Genomic DNA, 25033 nt, shown 5'->3' with positions numbered 1-25033 from the left:
AGACTATTTAAAAATTATAAATATGGAAAACACTACAAGTTAGAGTAAGTACAGACAGAGCAGTGTTTGGGAAATTTCTAGACTTACATGCCATGTAATCAAGTATGAATAAAAGTATGAATAAAAATGAAATAATGATCTAAGAAGTTAGAGAAAGAAAATAAACCTAAAAATGGAAGTGATAAAGATAAAAGCAGAAAATAATTAGTAAAATAAAAAATTAATTACTCTCATTTAGCAAAGACATTACAGACATTCTAATAATGTTAGATATTTTCATTTAATTATCACAAAGTCCAACGAGAGAGATGTTATCTCAGATTTGCAGAGGGGAAATGAAAGTAATGAAAGTAATGTTTCTGTGGTCTAACAATAGTAAAAGGAAAGTCATATATAAAATCTAGGGCTGGTTCTTTGGGGGTAGGAGGAGTTGAGGAGAAACCAGGTAAATCTAATAAAGAAAAGATAAGCCAATAATGGACAAATAAGTACACAAATACCATGAATAGTGTTGAGGGTTAGTTAGGTGGTCATCTAGAAAAATAAAGTTGGATTCCTACTTCATTTTATACACTAAAGAGCAGATGGATCAAATATTTAAATGTGAAGAAAAGATCATGAAGGTATAAGAAATAGAAAAACATATTTGTAACCTTTGGGTAGACAAGCCTTTCTAAACATGACAATAAAAAGTGACAGGGCTTCCTTGGTGGCGCAGTGGTTGAGAGTCTACCTGCCGATGCAGGGGACACGGGTTCGTGCCCCGGTCCGGGAAGACCCCACATGCCGCGGAGCGGCTGAGCCCGTGAGCCATGGCCGCTGAGCCTGCACGTCTGGAGCCTGTGCTCCGCAACAGGAGAGACCACAGCAGTGAGAGGGCCGCGTACAGAAAAAAAAAGTGGCAAAGGAGGCGACAACACAGTTTATGAAAAAGGGAAAAAAACAAACGGATTTTAAACCTGTGTTAAGATCTTACATCTCATTTTTAGGAAGAAAAATGTAGATACTTTTTTTCTCAACCTATCACGTTGGCAAAGATAAAAAACAAAATCTCTGAACGCACTGTGTTGGTGAAGACCCGGGGAACAGAAATTGGGACGACTCCTTTAGAAGCATTTCTGCCTCATCTACCAAATTTCTAAATGCATAAGGCCTTTGATCAGCAATTGTGCTCCCAGGAATTTATCCCACGTCCATCCTCATGCATCGGCCCAAGGTACCTGGGCAAGACTATGCCTGTTTGAAGTAGCAAATGATTGGAAACCACCCATGTGGCCATCAGTAAGGGACTGGTTAAAGAATCTACGGTGTGGTTCTACCGTGAAATACTACACAGCCAGTGAAAAGGATGGGGTAGATCTGGAATAACCAAAGTGGACAGAAGTACAGAGTGTGTTGCCATTTGAATCCAAAACAAGGATCTGAGGTTTGAAATAAGAGTGAGAGCAAGGTGACGGTCGCTGAAGATGCGTGGCGGGCGGCCAGGTTTCACTGTACCTTCCTCTCCAGTTTTGAGTGTCTGAAATCTCCAAATTTTCCATAATCTCTCACTCTGAAGAGAGAGACAGGTGGAAGAGACTTTTCACTGTATTCTAAATTACATTTTACAAAAGCCTAGTAGCAATGATTGCTTCTGGGAAGGGAGCCTGGTGACAAAGGTGGGAGAGAGACTGTTTTCTAATAACGCTTTACACTGTTGGAATTTTTTACTTATAGGCATCCATTGTTTGTTACAAAATATAAAGGTAAAGTACCAGGCATCCATTTTTTTCATGTACAATCTGGGTGTTTATAGTAACAGAAGTGAGTGGAAAACAAACATGCCATTGATTACTGTAATGAGTTAAAGGGCTTCCCTCTGAAGTTATTCCTCTCCAGGGAGATAAGGGTGCTTCCACGTGCAGTACCTTTAGAGACATCAGATGGGTTTGTCATGTAAATATTAGTGTAATTTCTACAACATTGCATTTCTTGTGGTTGTTACTGGTATAAAGTCAAGTGTCTTCAGTGCTAAAGGCTCAGAAATTTTTCTTAAACTGATTTCATGTCCTATGCAAGTGTTTCCTACAACTTGCATGACTAGTACTTTGTAAAACTTGGTTACGCTTCAATTGTACATAGTATTTTTTAAAGAAATGTATTTTTATTTAGATACCTTCAAAGTTGAATTCCTCTGTGTGAAGCATTGTAAAATGATACATTTCTCTTTTGAGTGTCATTACGGTTGTACAAAGGTTTTCACTGGTTCTGTATTTCTAGTTACTGACAAGCATGTAACACTGACTTTATCCTACATATAGTTGGCGTTTCAAATAAATGGCTTGGATAGAGAAAAAAAAATCAGTGTATGATATGAAACCCAACAAATTTTAGCTGAAGTTTCTGGAAGTACTGGGCAGGCAGAGGTTAGCAGGAGTCCAAAACCTTGGTAACTACACTTTACATGTATAGGAGTAAGTGGCTCTAACGTCTGCTAACCCATGACTCACTGATATGGCAGCCCCTCCCCCCCCGGGAGTAAGTGACCCAGTGATAAGGCTTATTATTTACTACTGAAAAGTCACATCAATTCAGCATATTTCCTACACGTCTACTGTGTTCGAGGGCCTGGGTTGAGGTGTACCTGGAGATGAATAACTCAGTCTTGTGCCTTCTGAAACGGGGCAGGACAGGTGTCCGGGTGACTCTGTGCTGAGGCAGCAGGTGAGTAAGGAGACCCCTGGGAGGACTGCAGAAAGGCTCGGGGGGGGGGGGCGGTCTCAGAGAACACCTGGGCAAAAGGGTGAAATCTGGGGAGCACAGAGAAGGCACAGAGGACGCTTCCCAGCACGTTTTCTCGGTTATTAGCTTTGGGTTTCCCTAAAGTAACGAAGCCTTTTATAATCATCAGTTTTCTTGTATCAACATCTCACTTCTTTGGGAGAACATCTTGATGAATGGATTCCTGTGAGTGCTGGTTTAAGTATCGGACACCCACACAGGTCACAAGGGTGCAAATCCTCTTTCAAATCCATTCAGATACCGAATTCATTCTGTTGAAGATGACTTTGAAAGTTTGGGCTCAACCTCAGAGCGACCAGCTATCGCCTGATGCTTCCTCAATCATGGTCTAAATGAATATTTTTGGCTCCTATTTATATCCTTATAAAGCATTTATGAATGAGTAGTTATTCTCACGAACAAGAGCCTGTGTTAGTTGTTCATCGCTCTTTGTGTGGTCTGGGAGAGGGAAGGCTCCGTGAGCTAGCCCCCCCCGCTCCCTCTGAGGCTACTGAAGCCAAGTCTGAGTGCTCTACAGTCTTAGAAGAGATGTACAAGGTTGGCTACTCTTGTTTTACAAAATACGGTGTGTTGTATGTTCTACAGACACAGGTAAGGTGTGGATGAGGAGAAATGTCGTGTTTGTCAGAAACGCTGGACTGAAAATCTCCACCTCTACAAAAAATGCATGGAGGATTTTTCATTTAAGATGCTGCGAATGTCCGGAATGCAATGCAACGACTGCTATGGTTCTGAACAAGGGCTGGTTCCAAGAAAGACAATATTAGACAAGAATGGCTGGAGTATGACACTGTTACAAGCAAAAGCAAAGAGAAATGCAAGATTTCCTTGTTATAGTCTGAGGCTCTGCACGATGCCAGAAGGTACCCCCCCCCCACCCTTCACCTTTATCTCTGTGGCAAAAGTGGGGAAAATGAACGAAAGATCATCAAGGGAGTCAGTGATCTGAAACACGCTCATCATGCCAGTCCTCCTGCAGTTTCTGCCTCCCTCCCCTCTCTCCAGCCACCTGCTCGTGCACCCATTTTAAGACTGCAGGTGGAGAGCATGGGCTTGAGCCCTGGCTCTCCTGCTTTGGGGGTCTTGCTATTTGGCCTCACTTTGCCTCGTCTCCTCCTCTGTCCAATGGGGCTGTTGGCACTGTCTGCCTCGTGGGCCTCCTTGAGCGCGTTAGAAACGCCTGCCGGGTGCTTAGCCCGGGAGCATCAGCCACATAACTGGCGCTCAATACGTGCTTTGCTGTTTCGTAACAATTCAAAACACAACTGAGGAGCTCCTTGTACCAAAACACTTAGTGAAAGAACTCAAACACACATAGGCATTTACAGGCCACTTGGTTATAAGAATAAAAATGAATCCTGCCATTGCTGAAATTTCTGCAGCACAGACCAGTTGTGCCAGAAACAGGGCTGGTAAATATTCTCACAGGCCCATCTGCCATCTCAGGAAAGGACTTTAATTCAGCAAAAATCTAAGAGACAGATTCGGTCGTCGTTTTTTTGCTTCCTATTGTTCTAGTAAAGAAGCTAATCTGCCTGGAAAAACAATCTTAACCAGTCAGTTCAGTAGTATGACTCACTGATAAGATTCCACGGAGAAAAAGCACGTCCTAACGTTTTCCAGGAAACTAAGGGCTTAAAAAAATAAAACAGTCCAGATCAAGTATGACCACACATCAGCACGTCTAGTTCAAATGCCATTTTAAGGGGCAAACCTTAACAAAAATACAGATAAATGCTAAGTGATGCTTTCATGCGATTTTTACGTGTTAGAAGAATGGCCCGTCTATGGATTGAAGGTGCCAGTTACACTCCCGTTAGAATCATGGCACATTTCAGACTGACAGCAGAAAACTGTTTTGATCTCCAACTTCTTAGCACAGCCTTCTCTAGACATAATTCTGTGAGCAGAGAAGTCTATTTCGTAGATGTGACATTGAACGTGTTTTTATTTAAACTTTAAATGAATGAATGAAGCCTATTAATTATAAGAAACTGCATAAAGGATTTCAGTTTGCCGCATCCTAGAAATTTAACGAACTCCCAGAGTTTGTCCCCAATCCTTTCCTTTTCTCATCTGGGAATAAAGTTAGGCACACTGGTGTTGGTGGGTAAGAATGTCACATGAATGTCTTCACATTTTCTAGTCTTTTGAGTCACACTTATTTTTAAATTCATATTTAGTAACCTGAGAGCCTCTCTTGTGTGATGGTATCAGGGTCCCTGGGTGGTGTCCGTGTCGGGGGGCTGCGCCTGCCTCCTCCCACCCTGTGCTCCTCCAGGTTGCTGTCTGGGTCCTCTCCCTGCAGCTCAGGCCTGACTCTGCAGGAGGCCGTCCTCCCCCTGCACACATGCCCCTGGTGAGACTGCAGCCTCTCCTTCATCTGCCGACCAACGCAAGACCGGCACGAGGCCGCGCTGGTTAGCCCCCCGCGCTGAGGTTTGGGGATGTACGGGCAGAAAAGGGAAACGTACAACTCGGTGTTCGATGTTATTTCTCCTAGAGTCGCTGGCTCTCCCAGTGCTTCTTGGGCCCCCTTTCCTCCCGGAAGTCAAGTCGGTTGACTTTACAAACGATGTCTGGGGTGAGAGAAAGTGATCCTTTCGCTTTATGAAGCACATCTCTTGAGCTCACGTGCCCCCATCTCTCCCCCTACCCGGGCGTCAGAGCTCAAGCCTGCTGCCTGAAGACGCCCCTCCAGAATTCTGCTCAGGACACGTGTGCGGTGTGCATGTGTATTTCCTCCCCTCATTATACATTACTCTTTAAAAAACGATCATACAGTAAAATTGACTTTTCTGGGGTACAGAATTGGATGATTTTGAACACTTTTTTAATCAGAGAAAAAACACCTAAAATACCTTAAGATTAACCATCATCAGAAAGCCTCTCAAAGCCCTCTGGGAACCTTCTGTAGCCACTCCTGGAACTTGCCCTGTTCTCCTTTCCTCCTCTTTCCCTTCCAGAGCCTGAGATAAACGCTCTATCCAGCAGCTGTCAGTGCAGAAGACCTCCCCTGGTGCTTCTGTCGTGGCTTATAAGATGCAAATGGATGCTGGTTTGTCTGATCTCCTCATTTAAGTGCCCATTCCTGGTGGATTGCTAACCTAATATACAAGGTAAGGCAAGGGCCAATGCAATGCCAAGCAGAGCAAAGACAGTCTACCATGCTCCCTGCCTATGCACACGATTGTAGGTGCCCACACACCCCCTGTGACCTCTTATTTTTTTCATCATTTTTCTAGCCATTTCTCAAGCCCACACTTTGCCTTTCGCGCTCAGGCTGTGGTTCAGAACTTGGCAGCAGTCAGCTAAAAGCTAGATGAATACACTGAATTATTTTCCTCTAAAAGAGCTGACAGGATGAAAAGGAAATGAAAGTTCGTTTCCTCCATCAAGGCTGAGGAGTCAGTTTGAGAAGCTTGAGTTCCAAGGCTCATTTCCCCGAGAAGGAAATGGTAGCCCAGAAAGGCCCATTTGTGGACAAGAGAAGGAGTTGATTCAACTGTCCTTGATTTTTAAAAATCACACAGAACATTTGATGGAAAGATCAAACATTTTCTATAAAGAGCTAACTTACCCTTCAGATGTGAGGCTGACCACTACTGTGGTGTTTATGATAGCACTTTCCTTCCAGAAAGTGTAGATGGTAAGTCTGGATGAACAAGGCAGGGCTGGCCATGTAGCCGTGTGTCTGTCATGTCATGTGGGACAGGGTACTAGTAATGCTAAAGTACAAAGGGTCAGCGGATTCAATCCGTGTTGCCAAACCAGAGCCACCTCCGAACAGGCACCGCACTTGCATGGAGTCAATGCCAGTTCCCTGTGTGATGGGAGGGAAAGTGCGAGCTTAATCTGTATCGTATGTCTCGGAAAAGCTCCAGACAGACAGACACCAGCCTGGAGTGAGAAGTGTGGATTTTTCAGTTACTAATGTTTAAAGGGTAACATTTCCTCAGTTTCATAAAACAGAATGAAGACCTTTTTCGGGGCCTGCTTTAAAGGAACTCTTGGAGGCGTCGCTTCTGTAGGCATTCACTGCTGGTAGGAAAGATGACGCCAGCAAGTAGAAATATCCTTCCTATTAGAGACAGTCCTAGTTTCACATGGTACACAGGCAAGCGGCTGAAACAGAGACAGGAAAAGCCTCAGTACCAGGGAATCCTTGGGGAAGCGGCTTATGGGCTCTGTGACTATCTGAAATTTGCATACAAAATATCGAGTAGTGGTGCATCTTCTGACGGTTCATAGCCTTCATCAGATTCTTGAATAAGTCCAGAAAAGTTTAGAAGGTGCCCACCCCTTCCACCCACGTAAATCCAAGACAGGTTCAAAAACCAATGTTGACAGAATGGTCAACAGACAACAAAGTAAACAGAAGTTATAGGTGGATCTTAACTGACTGAAATGGGAGAGGACTTCGTAAGCGCAAAAGGAATAGGCCAATTCACCAAAGATTAATAAATTAAATATTAAAAACTGGAATTTCTTTTATACCAAAAAATAGCATAAATAAATAAAACTGAAAGACAAATTAGGGAGATGTTTACAGTAAATTACTGGAAAAGGGTAAATATTCTTAACCCATTAAGCAAATGAACTGTAACAAGAGGGAGGAGATATGGGAACATATGTATATGTATAGCTGATTCACTTTGTTATAAAGCAGAAACAAACACACCATTGTAAAGCAATTATACTCCAATAAAGATGTTAAAAAAAACCAAACTAACAAATCAGAAAGAAAAACTCTCTCTCACAGAGAAAAAAAATAGGCAAAGGATGGGAACAGACAACTTACAGAACAGATACAGTTAATAGCAGCTGTATGCTGGAGATAGCTGTAACCAGCTCATGTCAGCTGATTCTCTACTTCTTGTTCAGTGACATCACGTTAATAACTTGAAATTGATCATGGGGGAGTTTTTACAGCTGAGAAGTTACCTACAAATCAAGGCTTCTTTTTTGGACAGCCAATTTACCAGCACACCATTTGTTAATAGATACACAAAAAGCAGTTTAAGTGTCCTGGCAATCAAAGAAATGCAAAAAGAAATGAGATCTGGACAAGATGGAATAAGCACATTTCACCCTATTCCTCCTGCAAATTATAACAGAAAAGCCTGGAGAAAATTCATAAAGCAGCTGACACTCTAAAAGTTGCAGGAAAGTAAATGGACTGGCTGGGGACCTCAGAACGCAAGGAACGACCCAGTAGTGAGCCCTTGTTTTTTGTTTTCCCCTTCTTTATATCTTGGCCTGGGCTCTGGAGAGGCACCCATCTGGAAATGCCAGTAGCAATAGACACACACACACACACACACACACACACACACACACACACACACACACACACACACACACAAAAGCCGGAGGAAAGCCTGCTATCTTTAGCTAAAAGAACAGGAGAAGGGTGACCCAGTAAGAGCAACATTTGACCATACCTGACCTTACTCTACCTCTGGGTGGGCACTAGGAAAAAGCCATGCCCTGCTGTCCCCACTGGGCACCACATCCTGGGGCTGGCAGAGCCCTGCTTTCCATTCCTCCTTGCAATAACAGACCTCATCTCTTCCCTGGAACAGAGACTGTGGATGGAATTTTTCAGTGGATTTCTCATCACCATAAAGACCAGAAGGAAGCAGAACAACAGTTTTCAAATGTTGCAAGACTAAAACAGCTAACCCAGAATTCTATATCCATTGAAAATATTCTTCAGGAATAAAGGTGAAACAGACATTTTCAGATGAAGGAAAACTAAGAGAATTTATCACCGGCAGATCTGCTTTTGAATGGCTAACTTGAATAGCTGAAGGAAGTTTTTTCAGACAGAAAGGAAATGATAACAGAAAGAAACCTGGAACATCAGAAGTGAAGAAAGAATGGAAAGGGTGACTATATGAGTAGATACTGTAAACCATTCTTCTTAAGTTTAAAAAAATTATGCTCGATGTTTGAAAGCAAAAATGACAACATCTGAAGTGGTTCTTACTACATAAAGGTAACACTTAAGACATCCATATCTTAAAGGGAGAGGGATAAAGGGACCTAAAAGGAGGTAAAGTTTTTACATTCCACTTGAAGTGATGAAATATTGATACTAGTAGACTGTGATAAATTATGTACCTATATTGTAATCTTTAGAGAAGCAGTTTTCAATCAGGGGTGACTTTTGTCTCTCAGGGAACATCTGGCAATGTTTAGAGACATGATTACACATGCTACTGCCATCTATAGTTGGTAGAAACCAAGTTGCTGCTAAATATTCTATGATACATGGGTCAGTCCCATACAACAGTCATCCAGCCCCAATTGCCAACAATGTTGAGGTTGAGAAATCCTGCCCTAGGGCAGCCATACAAAAAAGTGCAGACAGACAATATAAACACTCCTGATGAATCAATATGGAATAGTGAAAAATGTTCAACAAACCCACAGGAAGTCAGGAAAGAGGAGTATGATAAAAACATTAAGATGGTAGACTTCAATTCTAACATATCAATACTTACATTAAAAGTAAATGGTCTATACACATCAGTTAAAAGACAGTGACTGACAGAACAGATGAAGAAATACACGACCCAACTATATGTTGTCTCTGAGAAACTCATTTCAAGTAAAGTGACATAGGTCGATGAAAAGTAAAAAGATGGGAAAACACATACCTTGCAAACCCTAATCAAAAGAAAACTGAGGTGAATGTATTTATGTGAGATAAAGTAGATTTTAGGACAAAGTCATCAGAGCTAAAGGACATTACATAATGATAAAAGGGTCAATTCACCACGAAGACACAATGATCCTAATTGTTTTGTACCACGAACAACAGAGCTTCAAAGCACATGAAGTAAAAACTGATGGCCGAGAAGAGACGCATTTATAGTTGGAAACTTCAACATCCCTTTCAGTAATTTATAGAATTAGTACACAGAAAAAGGTATTTTGTTTCATGCATCAAATGCGCAAAGCTTTGAAATGTTAATACTTAGTACTAGTATGCTCTGTACTGTATGGGAATGCAAGTGCGTATCCATCCTGAAAAAGTGTTTAATTTATACATTAAGACGCTTAAAATGGTTATACCATTTTTCAACCCAGTATTTTCACTCTTAGGAATCTCTCCAAGGGAATAATTAAAGTGGTCCAAAATTTATCTATCTAGACCTTCGTAAGAGAGCTATTTATAATAGCAAAAATTGGAGACATCCAAACATGCCCAGTAATTGGCAAGCACTTAAAAAAGTATTCTATGTACACATACAGTGCTGTGGATAAAATAACATTTTAAACAATTTTTAATGCCATGGTAAATGGGAATGACTTTAAGGCAAAGAAGTAGTATATATATAAATCAATATACATATAGAATAATCTAAATTATGTTAAATAGACATTTAAGTAAACAAAAATTGATAGAAGAAAATATAACATTGATAGCAATGAAAAATGACCAGTGATTATATCTTTGTGCTTTTCATTTGGTTGCTTTTACTTTTCTCCCCACCTCCAGTTTCCTGTTGTTCATGTCATAACAAACTGTTACTTCCAAAAACAGCATAGAAGTGAGGTCATATACACAAAGTGCCTTATACACTCTTGCATCTGGTATGGAGAAACTAAATCGGTGGTAACATTTTTGTAAATAATTTTTGAAGGTGAAAAAGGTAAGAAAGTATGCCCATTATCATTCCTAAAGTGATCATCTCTGTTTTATTGCCCAGGCCTAATTATTCACGGTGCCACCTGTCATTCTCCAAAGTGTCATGGTCTAGATGACAAGTTGAATGGGCACCCTCACTATTCTGAATAGAAAAGATAAAAATATTCCTAATAATAACTAAAATCTATTGCAACATAACTAGACACCAAGCACTGTCCTAAACGCTTTACCTGGACGATCCTGTCTATCCATCTCAGGAGCTGAATTATCTCCATTTTATACAGGTGCTGAGAACGTAAGCAACTCGCCCAAGTTCAGACTGTAGCAAGTAGCAGAGTCTGGATCTGAATGACCCGCCATCAAATTAACAGCTGAGGGCGTACCTGGGCCTGTCTGAGTGCAGGGTTGGCCGGCAGAGGTCTGGCAGGGACGCAGGGCACACGAGGAGCCGGGTGCAGGGGCGGGAGTCCTCGCTGAGAAGAACTGGGCAGAGGGGCGGCGTCAAGGGCCTTGAGGGGTCTGCTGATGTCCACATGCTGACACTGCGGCAATCTCCTGGGATTGTCCTGCGGGGTCAGAGCAAAGAGCCATGATGTGGTCATTACTGTGTAATCCCTGGAGGGACAAGCAGTGCTAACTCACCTGCTCTAGCTGCAGGGGGAGGGCAGGTGGAGGAGGGGAAGAAATCAAGGAATTACAGCAGAGGGAATCTATAATTATTGATGTCAGCTTCCGGATTCTAACAAACCACCCTCCCCCACCCCCAAACCTGGAATAGTAGGGCTGCTTTCTATCTCATTGTTTAAAAACTGGTTTAATTCGTTAACAAGTAGGTGCAAGGCAACCTTAGGAAGCACCAACACACATGAAGACACAGACCAGATCTTAAGGAAATTCCAGAGGACTTGTGAAAATGAGACGTAATTCAGCGTGCACAAGGCTCGATGAGAACTGAGGAAAACTCCTGGGGAAGGAGCATCGGGGCGGAGGTGAGGGTCTGAGTCTGGAGGACCGTCTCCTGCCTGGTGGCCTTGTTTTTAGCAACAGATGAGAACGGAGGCAGTGTGGGTCTCATGCCCCCTGCCCCTCCCTGCCTCCCTTTTTTCTTCCTTTCTATAAATAGCTTTATTGAGGTTTCATTGACTATTAATTGCATATATTTAAAATGTACAATTTGGTAAATTTTGACATAGATTCACACCCATGAAACCATCACAGTAAGTAAAGCGATGGACATATCCATCAGCCCGTCATCCTTCCCTCCCACCGCCCCCCGCTTCTCCTTCTCCCAGCAACTATTGATCCGATTTCTGTCACTATAAATTGGTTTGCATTTTCTAGAATTTTATATAAATGAAATCATCATTTTTGGTCTGGCTTCTTTCACTCATCATCATTACTCTGAGATTTATCCAAGATGTAGTGTGGATCAACAGTTCATTTTTTCTAATTCCGAGTAGCATTCCACGGTGTAAGTATACCGTGGAATACTTACACCGTGGTAAGTATACCACGGTGTTTACCCTTTTACCTGTTGATTGATATTTGGGTAATCTCTGGTTTGTGGCTCTTCAAGATAAAACTGCATCTTTGGCTCTTGCAAGTGAAGCTGTTTTTCCTGTCTCCCACGGTTAGGGGTGAAAGGGGATAATACTTATTAGGAACGGCTGTCTCCTCTTTGGAACCCAACCCATAGGTACATCAAAAACACTTGGTGGGGGAGCCTAGATATCAGAGTGAACACTAGTCATAATTCACCAAGGTCGCAGGAAAGTGAAGGGACAGCAGGGAAGCACGAGGTACTTTGGTTTGAGCGTCCAGCTCTTTGAAGCCATAGGTTGGACAGAGCTTCTATAGCCCAGGGCTGGAGCACAATGGGCCCGACCAAGGGTTCAGTGTAACTCTCAGAAATACCCTGGGAGTAGCCGCGGGCCACAGCAGCTCTCCCAAACCCAGTCAGCGGCATTCTCAAATCACAGAAGGGGTCCCGCTGCAGGAGCCTGCCTGGTCAGCATACCCGGTGGGCCTCCTAGGACTGTGGCCACCTGGGTGACTGGAGGGATGAGGACTATGTAGCATGTCCCGCAGGGCACGTGGCCTCCATGGGACCTGGCACCGTGAGCCTCTTCCAGTGCCAGCCATCACCTCGGGAAGCCCCTGTGGTCCCGAGGGTGCTGACCTGGCGTCTCACAGCAAGAGGCTGCGGGGTCTACTCCTGCTCAAGCTCTTATTGAAAAACCTGAGTCTTCATGCGTTTGCTCGCTTTTTTTTTTTTTTTTTTTTGTGGTATGCGGGCCTCTCACTGCTGTGGCCTCTCCCGTTGCGGAGCACAGGCTCCGGACATGCAGGCTCAGCGGCCATGGCTCACGGGCCCAGCCGCTCCACGGCATGTGGGATCTTCCCGGACCGGGGCACAAACCCATGTCCCCTGCATCGGCAGGCGGACTCTCAACCACTGTGCCCCGAGGGAAGCCTCGCTTCTTATGTTTGTTCAAAACTCACCTTAGGTGTGTTGGAAGGTGGCGGCTTCCTCATCGGCCCTTTGCTGAGGTGGGTAAGGTGAGCCTGACTAGGCTGGGAGCCACTGGACGGCCGGGAAGGGCGCACACACCTGCAATGCAATCCCAGACACGCTTGGCGAGGGCGCTGTCCCCTCTGCCTGACTTGACTTTTTCTGTTTTGTTCGCAGTGACACGCAAAATGCAATTCACTTCTTTTAACTTAGTGTGGTAAACATGCAAGAGAAAAGTTATCTAACACTCTTACAAGATTAAAACATAAATACTGAGTTTCTTCCCCCCAAGCCATTATTCTGTTAAATTAGTTCTTACAATCTAAGGCACACAGCTGGGGACGCCTGGGAGACATTTCACATGAAGCTGGCATTTTAGCGATGATGTCCTGGAATATATTTGGATCGAAAGCTACCCCATCTGATAAAAATGTTTTAATATTCCACCTTGTAAAAAGTACCAATGTAAGGGTGGGAAAAATACAACAGTGGAATTCATCAACACCCTGCTTATTTACGTAATAAACTGCAAATAGTTTGAAGGGAAAGTGAAAGGGGCAGCTGGTCTGGCAGAAATGTTAAAACACCAAAACCAACAGAAAATCTGACCTCTTCTTTGCTAAGGAGACACGGTGCGAAGCAGCCCATTGCACATTCTTTCAAATGCCATTTCTTGAAAAGATGACCCTAACCCAGGGTACCTTAGCTTTTCAATGGTGGTTTTCTTATCTGTAAACAGCAGTCGTATCAATGTCTTCCTTTTGAGATAAACCACAAATCCAGCAGCAAGAAGACACAGGATGGTCACCAGAATTCCTATCGTTAAACCTTGGTTACCTGAAACAAAGTACATTTGACTCAGAGAAGGAGGCATAGAACTAAAATATGGGGAGTATCAAACTGTGACATTTACGGCAAAACAAACTTTGAAGGAAGGACCAGAAATGGAGTGAGTAAATCCCTGGATGGTGCACTGATAAATCAGTGTCACTTCGCAGGTCGTGTCTGAGGTGCAACCTGCCCTGTCAGTGTTCATTTCTGACAAGTCTGGAACTTGCTAAATGGGAATCCAGTCTGGCCAGTGGGACCATCTCCCTGGTCACACGGGCCCCCCAGGCACGACAACAGCAGGGGAATGGTGGCGAAAGTAACAGGGAGCTGTCACTGGAATCCCATCAGAATTAAAGTGGTCCCCAACCTGAAATCTTCCCAGCCCCCATTACAAATATGCTCCCGCGGGCTCTTTCCTTCTCTCATTCTTTGGTGTTGGCGTCTGTTCTATTTTTGTTTTTTGTATTTTTTATTTTAGACCAAGACCTTACTTCTGGATATCATCAAATTAGAAGGTGAAAAAGCAAACTCAGTTTAAATGCCCTTGGGTGTTGTTTCGTTATGTTAGGGACTTAAAAACGCAGCCTGTGAGGAGGGGGCAAACCCCTTCCTCTGGGGGGATGCTGTTTATTTTATCTAAGGAAACATCCCCCCTTTCTGTGATATGATCCCGTTTTCTTTAGTGCAGAGACACGAAGACTCCCCAAAGGTGTGGAAAGGAAGGGAAAATCAAACCACCCCGCTGGCTTCTAACTGCAGCTGCGGTCAAGGGCCTCTGGGGAGGGCTCTAAACGCCTGGGTTTGGAGGAGCCGTAGTTGCAGTTTCACCAGGGCGGTGAGTTCCTTGAGAGCGCAGGCCTCGATTCATTCGTCTCTGTTCTCCTGCTAGCAGCCATCAGTCTGTGTGCCCCCTGGTAGGTGCCCTGCAGTCCTTCCGGGCTGCTGGTGACAGCTGTGGAGGTGGCTTCTGTCACCAGGGCTCTCCCACCCCACCTCCAACCACGACATCCAGCTGGCTGGGAACCAGAGGAGCAGCAGCTCCCACCCGGGGGGAGAAAGCCTTCACACCCTCTCTGTTTCTGGACTTCGTCCCCAGCTGACGAGTCCTAAGAGGGATGTGTCTAAGGCAGACGATCAACACGGGACCGTCTTGATTCACTTGTGTTACTGGAAAAGCCTTGCTCTGGTCTCCTGGCCCAGATGTCCCTCTTTCGAGACTGTGGGCTGGCAGTCGCAGGTGCCTCTGGTGAGGATTCTGTCGTCTCTTAACACAGCTCATTAAAAGTGAGCAGCAACATGCTTCGGCCATACTTCCTAGCTCCATACTTCCAAATCCCTACGTCTTAAACTGATGAGTCATCAGTCAAACGCTGACTGGGCCGCACACTGAGCTTGCTCCCCCTGCCCCCCAGGCTGCCTGTCTCCACGAGCCGCTCGAGCCAGAACCCCAGGCAGTGCCATCCCCGCATCCAGTGCAGGCGCCGCGTCCCATCGAGCCTGCCCCGTGTCCCCTCCGTCCCGTGGCCCACCTTCCTGAGTCTCACTGTCACCCCGCCCATCACAGCTTCTCATCCGCGCTGTGCCCGCCGAGCGTCTCCCAGGACCCGGAGGAGCGGCTGGTGCCCGGCAGACGCTGGAGAAATACTTGCATCATGCACTTCTGGGCCGCAGGCAGGCAGGCGGGCTGGGGGCACTGAGGCCCAGGGCGCGGCTACGCCCCGTGCAGCCATCAGCCGGCTTCTCGTGGCCCCTCTTTTGTAGGTGTTTCGGGGGGAGGGTGTAAACTTACTTTCTTTTATGATACGACGGCAATGGTGGATGAGTCCGGCTCTTCAGTTGCTTCCATTTTTAAAATATTCTTACTTGGTACAACGAAGAACTGGCAACTCTGTGGGTTCGCCCCAAGTTTAGGAAACCCCCAAACCTGAGTCCCCCTGGTGCCCACACCAAAGAGGGACCCAGAGCACGTGGCCTGTCTCCCGCCATCCTGTGCAATTCCTCGAGCGCCACCTGGCTCACTTGAATGCGGAGGATGGAACAGGTGGCAGGGTCCCCGATGCATTAAAAACTAAAACCCTGTTTTTTTAACAATAACCTCTTGATGGCCAATTAGAAAATTGACTACGTTGCAGCAAGAGGCCAGCCATCAAGGCGGGGACGCTGGGCCAGGCCTGGCTTATTACCCCCTGGGATGGATGTGTGCTAAGAGGAAAGACCTTGGGCCCTTTTTCCACTTGCTGCGGGGCCGGTCTCGGGAGCAGGGTTGAGACACGTCCATCCCTGATCAGAAAGGTGCCCAGGAGCTCACCTCCATTCCTCACAGCACTGTTTCTCCAGATGTGCCTGCTCAGAGGGTCTCTCCCTCCTGGCCCTGTGCCCCCTGCCTGGTCCTGTACAGCAGTGTTGTGTCTGTTGTCATGGAAACAGTAGCCAAGCCACAGATTCAACCCTTCCAGTCACAGCGGGACTCAGGACGTATGACGTCCTCCGTAGTGGCGTTAGCCACCATCTGAGCGTCCAGGGGCTCAGGTGGGCACCGAGGTGGCAGCACCAGTGTGCTCGGGACATTCCTGCCTGCCACACCCCCCTCCCCCACCCCCGGCTCGCGGTGGGCTCTCTGCACTTTCACTTTAAAGTGGGCATCATTCAGGCCTGCCCCTTAACTGGCTGACAAGAGCTCCGAGAAGACGGTCCTGCGCTAGCAGACCACTTCTCAACGTCTTTGAGGAGGAAAGAACTGACAGTCCCAGCACAGCCAGCCTTAGGGGCTTCTTCACGGGTAGACTGTGCCTCAGTCTTAGCTGTGTGACTCTGTGAAAGTTAATTAACTTCCCTGAGCCTCGGGTCCCTTGCAAGGAAAGAAGAATAACGCCAACTTTTGTAAGGATTCGATGAACTAACGCATATAAAACGTGAAGCACGGCAGGTAACAGCAGCTCAGCAAAGAGAAACCGTTGCTATCTCTGCTGCTGCTGGGACCCGTCCCTTTATGAAGAGGAGGGGGTCTTTCTAGCAAGAGCTTTAAAAGGCATTTGACTTCACACCTCTTAGCCCTCGTACACAGAGGCTGGCCTTGACAAATTCCTTTGATCCGACAATGAAGTTCATACCCACTTGGCAGTCTGCGGTAGAATGACCTTAGCTAAGAAAATGTCACAGGCTAAGACCCAGCGAACTCAGCCTCCGAGCAAAGCAGAGCGACGAGTCTCTGCAAAGATGAGGCAACGACTAGAGAGGGTCTGGAAACAGAGAGGCCTCGGGCTGTGTGAGGTCTGCGTGGGGTCCTCACTGGGTTTGCGGCTGTGCACCCACCTGACGGCTGGTGAGCCCTCAGTCTTGCTTGGAAGGATCCCCCAAGGGCCTGGCTTCCCACTGCCCCCAGGAGCTCAGCCCACTCCCTGGGACGCGCCGTCACCACTAACCTGCTTGCCGGATGGGGCCGCTGTCCTTGCTTCCTCCAAAGCCAAACTTGTCACAGAAGGGAGGGGCCCAGTGGGCCTCGCAGTGACAGTTCTTCCTATTGTTACACACCTTTCGGGCAGCAGAGGAGAAAGACACCAAGAGGGGAGCAGGGTTAGGACGCACGTCCCCCTGGGGCAGCGCTAAGTCTCTGAGCCCTAATTGAGCCCGAGAGCAAAGCAAAGGCCCTGTGGTCAGAGCCCCCATCCCACCGATACAGTCAGACTCCGTACATGCGGCTGTGAGGATAAACCCTAAACCCAGCACCACACAGGTGAGCCCAGAGCCCGGGGCTGCGGATTAACATAATGTGCTGCTGTTCCATCAGCAGCTACTGAGAGAAGGATCGAGACAGTTAGGGCTCGTCCACTCCTTTCAACCCCTTTTCTTCTCAATCTCCATGTCCCTCTTTTTAAATCCAGGAAACCCTCCTGATCTGGCCGAGATGAGAAGCCCGCTCCGTGGTAAGGAGGGGCCCCTGCTTCAGGGACACGGAATCCATGCCCTTGGGCATCACGGGCCCGACAGCCCTGGGCACCTTCAGACGGCAGGCTCGGGGAGGCTGTCACACATGGAATTTGCTGAACTGCTACCGGAACCAGTGGAGTACGAGTGTGAAAACGAGAGAGAATTATTTCTATGACAATGAGGCTGAACGCTTTGGGAACGCCGGATAAATGCAAGTCACTAAAAAGAACTTTGGACAAACTTGGAATGGGCGGAACAACTGACAAGTGATCAGAAAAAGCCGCAAAAGACAGGAAGGTTGCCCGTTGAGTGTCTCCCTTCCGCTTAGAGAAACGAACGGTACGTCACAGATGGCGCACTTTGGATAATTTGCGTACTGAAGTCAGGTCCGAGCTACGGATGCGGGATGAAGCCAAACACACACTTTTATATTTTAAGACACGATAAATGTTCCGGGCATTTCTCTCACTTGCGATGTTTCCCTGCTTTCACAGACTCTTGTTTTCTGAATCAACCACCTGCCCCAGATGCTTCCAACAAGAAGGCCAACAGTCAGGAAAGCCTACGGTGAGTGAGAAAGCGTGTTTCTATGAAGCTGACGCTAAGCAGAAGTAACTACCGTGCAGCACAGCCCACGTTGCCTTGAGTCTGCGTGTCCTGCCTGTTTCCTCAGAGATGCTGCTGCTGAGGTACGACTCCCTGGGGCTCAGGCACTGTCCTGCCCGCCCTGGTCTCTCCTGCTGCAAATCACAGTCACGTGCCCTCCTGGCAGCTCGTGGCAGAGATTACAGCCCTAACACCCCACTTGGAGGTGCTGCTGGTGAGCCCGGCCTCGCGAGGGAAGGACCGGGGTCCTTACTTGTTCCCAAGTCATGGCCTCTCCAGTGTGTGGATGTTGGAGAGGGAGGAGTCCAGGGTCCCTGACACAGCCTTGCTACTAACTGGTCACGTAACCTTGGACGTGCCACTATCCCCACCAGGGCCTGGACCGCTTCATCAGCCAAATAGTAAGGCTGCGCTAGGTCATTTCTTCCAGCCGTTAGAAAGAAATCTATGATCCAGTGGAGACATTAAAAGATTCCATTTTATACTGACAGTCAGCTACACTCACCATCAACAAACCCATCTGAGGTGACACTGCAATCCTTTATGGTTACAGCACAAGAGTAATTTTATGCAAACCTCCGTAATTCTATGTTACAATCATTGGTGAGTGTCTATTTTAAAAATAGAATTTGGAGCACAATATCTGTAGAAAAGGTTTCAGAAAAACGAATGAACCACTGGCATAGCTAGTCAAGATTAATATGATTCCACTGGAAATAATTAAGCCCATCAGAAAAAATAAACTAGGTTTTAAAAAATTAGAATCCTCTTCCCCCCCCCACCAAAATTCTCTGAACTAAAATAACAGCCTTCTTTAGTTGACACCCATTGTATGTGATTTCAAGAACATGTGGTCGGTATGTCCTGTCTTCTTTGTTTTAATTCTTTTTGGAAGTATTTCAATTCAGACACATATTCTGAATGTTGGCTGTAGGAGGGACAGCTCTGTTTGAAACGCTAATGCAAAACTCTTCACAACGGAAGGTTAATGTTAAAATTACTTTGAAGATGACAAAGTTTCCTTTTAAAAAAATCCAGAATGTTAATTTAAAAGATAATTATCACTCAATCTGATTTTCTTTGTTAAATAAAAATCCCATTTCTTATGCTATGTAAAGGTCAAAGAAAATGAATGTCTTCAGAAGAAAATATTGAGGAGACACTGACTGCTATATTTTTACAAAGTTATGGATGTCAAAAATCCTTTACAAAGGAATGATTTAGTGCTGAACTTGCTGTGGGCCGGCTATACAAAGGCAGTTCACCTACTCACCCCCCTGCCGTGGCATTGCACCGCACATTCGTGAACACCGAAGACACTTACGTTCTGACACCGACGATTGAGGCAAATCTGGAGAGGAGGGAAACACAGCAAATATCTCAGTCTGTCTACAACCACACGCACATGCATCTAGCTGTGTGTTTAAGAACAGAGGAATGGATAAAGAAGATGTGGTACATACACACAATGGAATGTTACTCAGCCGTATAAAAGAACAAAATAATGCCATTTGCAGAAACATGATGAACCTAGAGACTGTCGTATTGAATGAAGTAAGTCAGACAGAGAAAGACAAATATCATAGGATATTGTTTATATGTGGAATCTAAAAAAAGGGTACAAATGAACTCACCTACAAAATAGAAATAGAGTCACAGATGTAGAAAACAAACATGGTTACCAGGGGTTAAGGAGGAGAGAGATAAATTGGGAGATTGGGACTGACATATACACACTACCGTATATGAAATAGATAACTAACAAGAACCTACTGTATAGCACAGGGAACTCTACTCAATACTCTGGAATGACCTATATGAGAAAAGAATCTAAACAAGAGTGGATATATGTGTAACTGGTTCACTTTGCTGTACACCTGAAACTAACAAAATATTGTAAATCAACTATACTCCAAAAAACTTTAGAAAAAAAGAAAAAAAAGAAGAGAAAGCAAAGGAAAGCTTGGGGAGGACCATCTCTCAGTTAATATGAATAATGCACTTTGCCTCGGACCCAGATATAGATCCTGACGCCTGCCCTCCAAACTCAGCCCATTTCAAGACTCACATCACTGTGGACACTATGGAAGTCGTCTATCTTCATGGCACTTTATATGGTTTTGGTCAATCCTGCAATTAGGGTAACTGACTTTCTCATGATTTTTGTTTAGAGCTTGCAATGAAATCTACAAATTGCAGCATTTCCCCCTCCATTAAAAGATGTAGGCGAGAACAAGAGAGACTAGTCCTTCACCTGGCCCTATGCAGACTCAAAGACTCCAAGAATCCTTGAATCTGGTAAGGGAGATATTAAACTATGGGAAATTTTCCAAAATACCGACTGACAAGTACTATCGTCGATGACATAAACCATCAACAGAAATGCTCAGCAGAGTAAAACAGACGCTTCCCTTGTATTTCTCAAGCCTCTGCAGAAGCAGCGATTTGGTAAATGGTACTGGGCTGGTCGAAAGAGTTTAGTCTTATTTCAAAGGTGCATAATATAGTCCAGACTCAAGGGATCAGGTTCTTTATCTCCCGTAAGATGTTACAAATTAGTGGAGTCAAAGGGAGAAAAGTCTAATTTTTAGATTACAGAAGCATTTTTAATCAAATAGGACCTTCCTATGAGACATTCACCATCTGACCCCAGCAGTTTATCTGAGGCAAGATTAACGCCCTTTGAAAAAACGGGCTGGTCCAAGCAGCTCTCAGGGCTGGTGGGAATCTTGGCCGAGGGGACTGTCGCATGCCAGCTAAGAAAGGAAATCGTCTGGGGTTGCAATGCACACAGCAGGACCCCAGGCAGAATCACAGCATATGCGTGCTGCCCTCCCCCAACCCACGGGCTAGGCTAAGGACGGCTTTCAAAGAACTAGTGTTCTGCAGGCAGGAGATCAAAGCACACTGAATCCTGCACATGAAGGGAAAAGCTCACCGATAAATGGAGTCCTTGGAATTTCAGCGTTCAGATGCACCTGGCCTTAGCTGTTCAGACCACAGTTTAAATGGTGTCAGTCTAATGTCAAGGCTTGAATATAAGCCAATGGGTGTGGTTAAGGAGACACCCAGAATGTATACCATGTTTCACTTATCATCCTGTTTCCTTAAGGATAAAAGCATTTGTGGCGTATGGGGCAAGGGGGAGGGGGTGGAGTGGAGGGAACTCCTGTCCTGGTGGGGACTTGTTCTCACCTGGACAGATTGGGAAGTCAGATGTAGTCTCAGAGACCCCCATACAGGGACTCTGCGATAGGAGATGACTCAGCACCTTTCCTTTCTGCTCTGTGACCTCCACGTCAGTAATGATTTCATAATCATTTTGAAAAGGAGGAGCCTAATAAAAGCATCTTCTTTCCTAAAGTCTTTTATTAACTTGCTATCATTCAGTCCGATGAGAAAGTTTGGTGGGAAAAAACAATGTGGCAGAATATAAAAATCTCAAAAATTTTTTTTTTCGTTTTGGACTTTATTTCTAACTGCCCGCCCCCCAACCCCCAGTATCTCAGTCTACCTTTCCCCCTGATCTCCAAAAGAACACCCTTTGGCTTTAAGCTTATCCTATCTCTTCCCCTCTCCTGTCCCTGTATGGGGGTCTCTGAAACTACATCTGACTTCCCATTCTGTCCAGGTGAGAACAAGTCCCCACCATGCCAAAAACCCAAACCACATTTCCAAAAACAATATAATATGCTGCTGTGTTTCCTTCCAGCGTAATTTCCTGGCTGGAAACTCTCATAACATCCAGAGTGTAGACATGACTTATTAACACTAAAGAGCTGAGAAAACAAGCTTGATTTTCCCAAATCTGCATCTCAATGGTCAGACCAGGATCTAGGATTTATTGACTTTTCCTTCTAGGTGCAAAGAACGGAATTTCAGAGGCAACATTCTGAGAAGCGGATTTAGGAAAACAAACCAGCCCTGTAACTCGGTTCTCCAACAGGACGTTTCTCAGTGGGCCCCCTTCCAGACTTACATTTGTGATGCAAGGGAGCATATGGGTCTTACTTTTCCATCTGCACACTTTGTGCCGGCAAGCACAAGCCCTGGGTCCGGCATGTCATCGCCCAAGTACACGTGGGTCCCACGGCACAGAATCCGACCTCCTTCCTGCAGGGGGATATTCGTTTCTATGGAAACGGCATTTGTACCGATGACTGGTCGGCTGGCACCTCCCTGACACTGGATTTTTCCACATTTAGCATCTCTGGAAAGGCAAGAACAGACAGTGCTCAAAGAGGGAACGTCTGGAAGCAGCCCTAAGTGATCTGGGAAGTTCAAAGGCACGGCACGGTCAGGAGGCGGACCCCACCTCATCTCGCACTTGGCGAAGGAGCTCTTGGAGTCTTTGCCGCAGTTGCCGTAAGGGTCGCCTGCAGAGTTGACTCTCTCGAAGCAGATCCCGGGGGCAGGTTTAGCACCTGAAACAGAAGCAAAGCAGCACTTTCACCACCTGCAAGTGTTTTGAACATTTTTCTTGGAACAGCACGAGGCTTTCAGGTTAAGGGAAGATACGTTCAGCGTCCCGAGAAATCACACCTGGCATCTTCGCTGATGCCTGATACAAGCCCCCCTCAGCTCACAGCAAAGCATGCATTTCATCACTCCCTCTTCTGTAGGGCTGCTAACCGGGCCCATGGCACGTGCGGCCTCTCCAGAGATGAGGCCTGGCTCTGGGGCCGCACCCGACCCAACCCCAAAGCGGGTGGCTGGCCGGCTGCGGGGGAAGGGGAGGCTTGCTCTCTTGAACAACTCCCACACGACTCCGGTGAGAAAATGCAAGTTAAAGCAGGTTCCAAGGAATAATGATGACTAATGTGAGGGAGCAAAGAGAGAGCGAGCGAGAACGAGCAACGCGGAGGTCTTACACCACGTTTCCAGCCCCACGAAGCTCCCCACTGGAGCAAGCACTGGCTTCAACGAATGCCTGCGTTTGCAAGGCAGAGACTGCTCTCAGAGGCCACGGAGGCATAAAATCTGATGGTCTATTTACACAGCAGGACAGTGCCCGGTACAGAGGGGCGTGGAGCCAGAGAGCTCAGGAAACGGCCATTTTTAGCACGTCTTCCGGTCAAGGAACGAGAGAACATGTACCTGGGGTTTGCGTTGCCAAGGTTCTGAGGGCTCTCGAATCCTATCATAGTGGTATCTGTTGAAGACTACGTGAGAAATTCAGGAAAATGTTCTCCATTCTTCAGATAAGCTGTGCCCTGTGTGGTGCCCCGGGACTGCCTTCCTGCCCACACCGGTGTCCTGTCTGGGCTCTTCCTCTCACATCAGCCAGGATGCCAACTTCCCCAAGCCCAGCTCTGCCCCCTGCCCTTCTCTGCACCCTGCTCTGGGGAGGCTCCGCGCGCCTTCCAAGGTGACAATGTCATGATGGGCAATGCTCGCCTCCTCCCAGGGACCAGATGGTGTTCTTATTACTACAACGTCCATCTTTCTGCAACCTGATTCCTCACCAGACACGTTCAGCATCTCATTAAACAAACAAAGCAGCAGACAAATCAAACCAAACAAAATCCCTGCAGCAGTCGAGACCAGCAACAGGTTCAGCCCTTGACCTCTGCACTAAGTTGCCCCCCTCCCAGACCTCTTATTTTCCCATTCTCTGTTTTTTTTAAAAACCATTTAAGAGAGTCTCCCAAACTCCTCCCATAGGGCATTTCCCTGAACTGGACACAAGTCTCTGTCCTAACGAGATTAAAAAATGGGCAAAAGAACTGTTAAGACATTTCTCCAAAGAGGACATTCAAATGGACGACATCACTACACATTAGGGAAATACAAATGAAAACAACAATGAGCTATCGCCTCATGCCAATTATGGTGGCTGTTATCAAAAAAAAAAAAAAAGATAAGTGTTAGGATGTGGAGAAAAGGAAACCCTCATACATTGTTGGTGAGAATATATACAGCCACTGCAAAAGACAGTATGGAGGTTCCTCAAAAAACTAACAGTAGAACTATCATATGATGACCCGTTCAACTTCTGGGTAAATATCGAAAGGAATTGAAATCAGAATCTCAAAGAGACACCTGAACTCTCATGTTCATTGCAACATTATTCACAAGAGCCAAGCCACAGAGGAGGCCTAAGTGTCCACTGACAGATGAATAAATAAAGAAAATGCTAGTATATATGTACAAGGGAATATTATTCAGCCTTTAAAAAGAAGGAAATCCTACCATTTGTGACGGCATGGATGAACCTGGAGGACATGATGCTGAGTGAAATAAGTCAGATACAGAAAGACAAACACTGCATGATCGTGGAATCTAAAAAAGTTGAACCCATAGAAACAGAGAGTAGAATGGTCATTGCCAGGGACTGGGGGGAATGGGGAGGTATCAAAGTGTGCAAAGTTTCAGTTATGCAAAATGAATAAATTCCAGTGATCTACTGTACTTATAGTTGCTAACACTGTATATTTAAAAATTTGCTAAGAGGGTGAATCTTATGTTTAGTGTTCTCATCACATACACACAGAAATAATAGTAAATAATAAAGAGGGTGGGAGGAATATGTAGGAGGGGGTGGATACGGTTACAGCATGGATCGTGAGGATGGTTTCACAGGTGTACACTTATCGCCAAGCTCATCAAGGTGTACTCACTAAATACGTACAACTTTTTGTATGTCAATCATAACTCCATAAAATGGTTAAAAAAAGTCTTTGTTTTCCACAGCACACTCCCTTCATTCACAGCTT

The 25033-nt window shown here is 45.7% G+C and overlaps 1 protein-coding gene across 1 annotated transcript in view; it reads right to left on the bottom strand.

The window, feature by feature from the left end:
• ADAM12 (ADAM metallopeptidase domain 12) overlaps positions 1–25033 on the bottom strand; it is a 386817-nt gene that overhangs the window by 22337 nt on the left and 339447 nt on the right. Inside the window, exons 15-21 of the mRNA XM_060033517.1 lie at positions 22633–22741; positions 22329–22527; positions 19591–19668; positions 17207–17315; positions 13655–13790; positions 12944–13052; positions 10825–11007 (exon numbers count right to left, since the gene is read on the bottom strand). Coding sequence (XP_059889500.1) covers positions 10825–11007; positions 12944–13052; positions 13655–13790; positions 17207–17315; positions 19591–19668; positions 22329–22527; positions 22633–22741 — 923 coding nt within the window. The remainder of the gene's footprint in view (positions 1–10824; positions 11008–12943; positions 13053–13654; positions 13791–17206; positions 17316–19590; positions 19669–22328; positions 22528–22632; positions 22742–25033) is intronic.

This window comes from Delphinus delphis, chromosome 16 (assembly GCF_949987515.2).
Source record: "Delphinus delphis chromosome 16, mDelDel1.2, whole genome shotgun sequence".
Lineage (NCBI taxonomy): Eukaryota > Metazoa > Chordata > Mammalia > Artiodactyla > Delphinidae > Delphinus > Delphinus delphis.
Note: the sequence above shows the minus strand (reverse complement) of the source record. Positions and strands in the feature narration are given on the sequence as shown.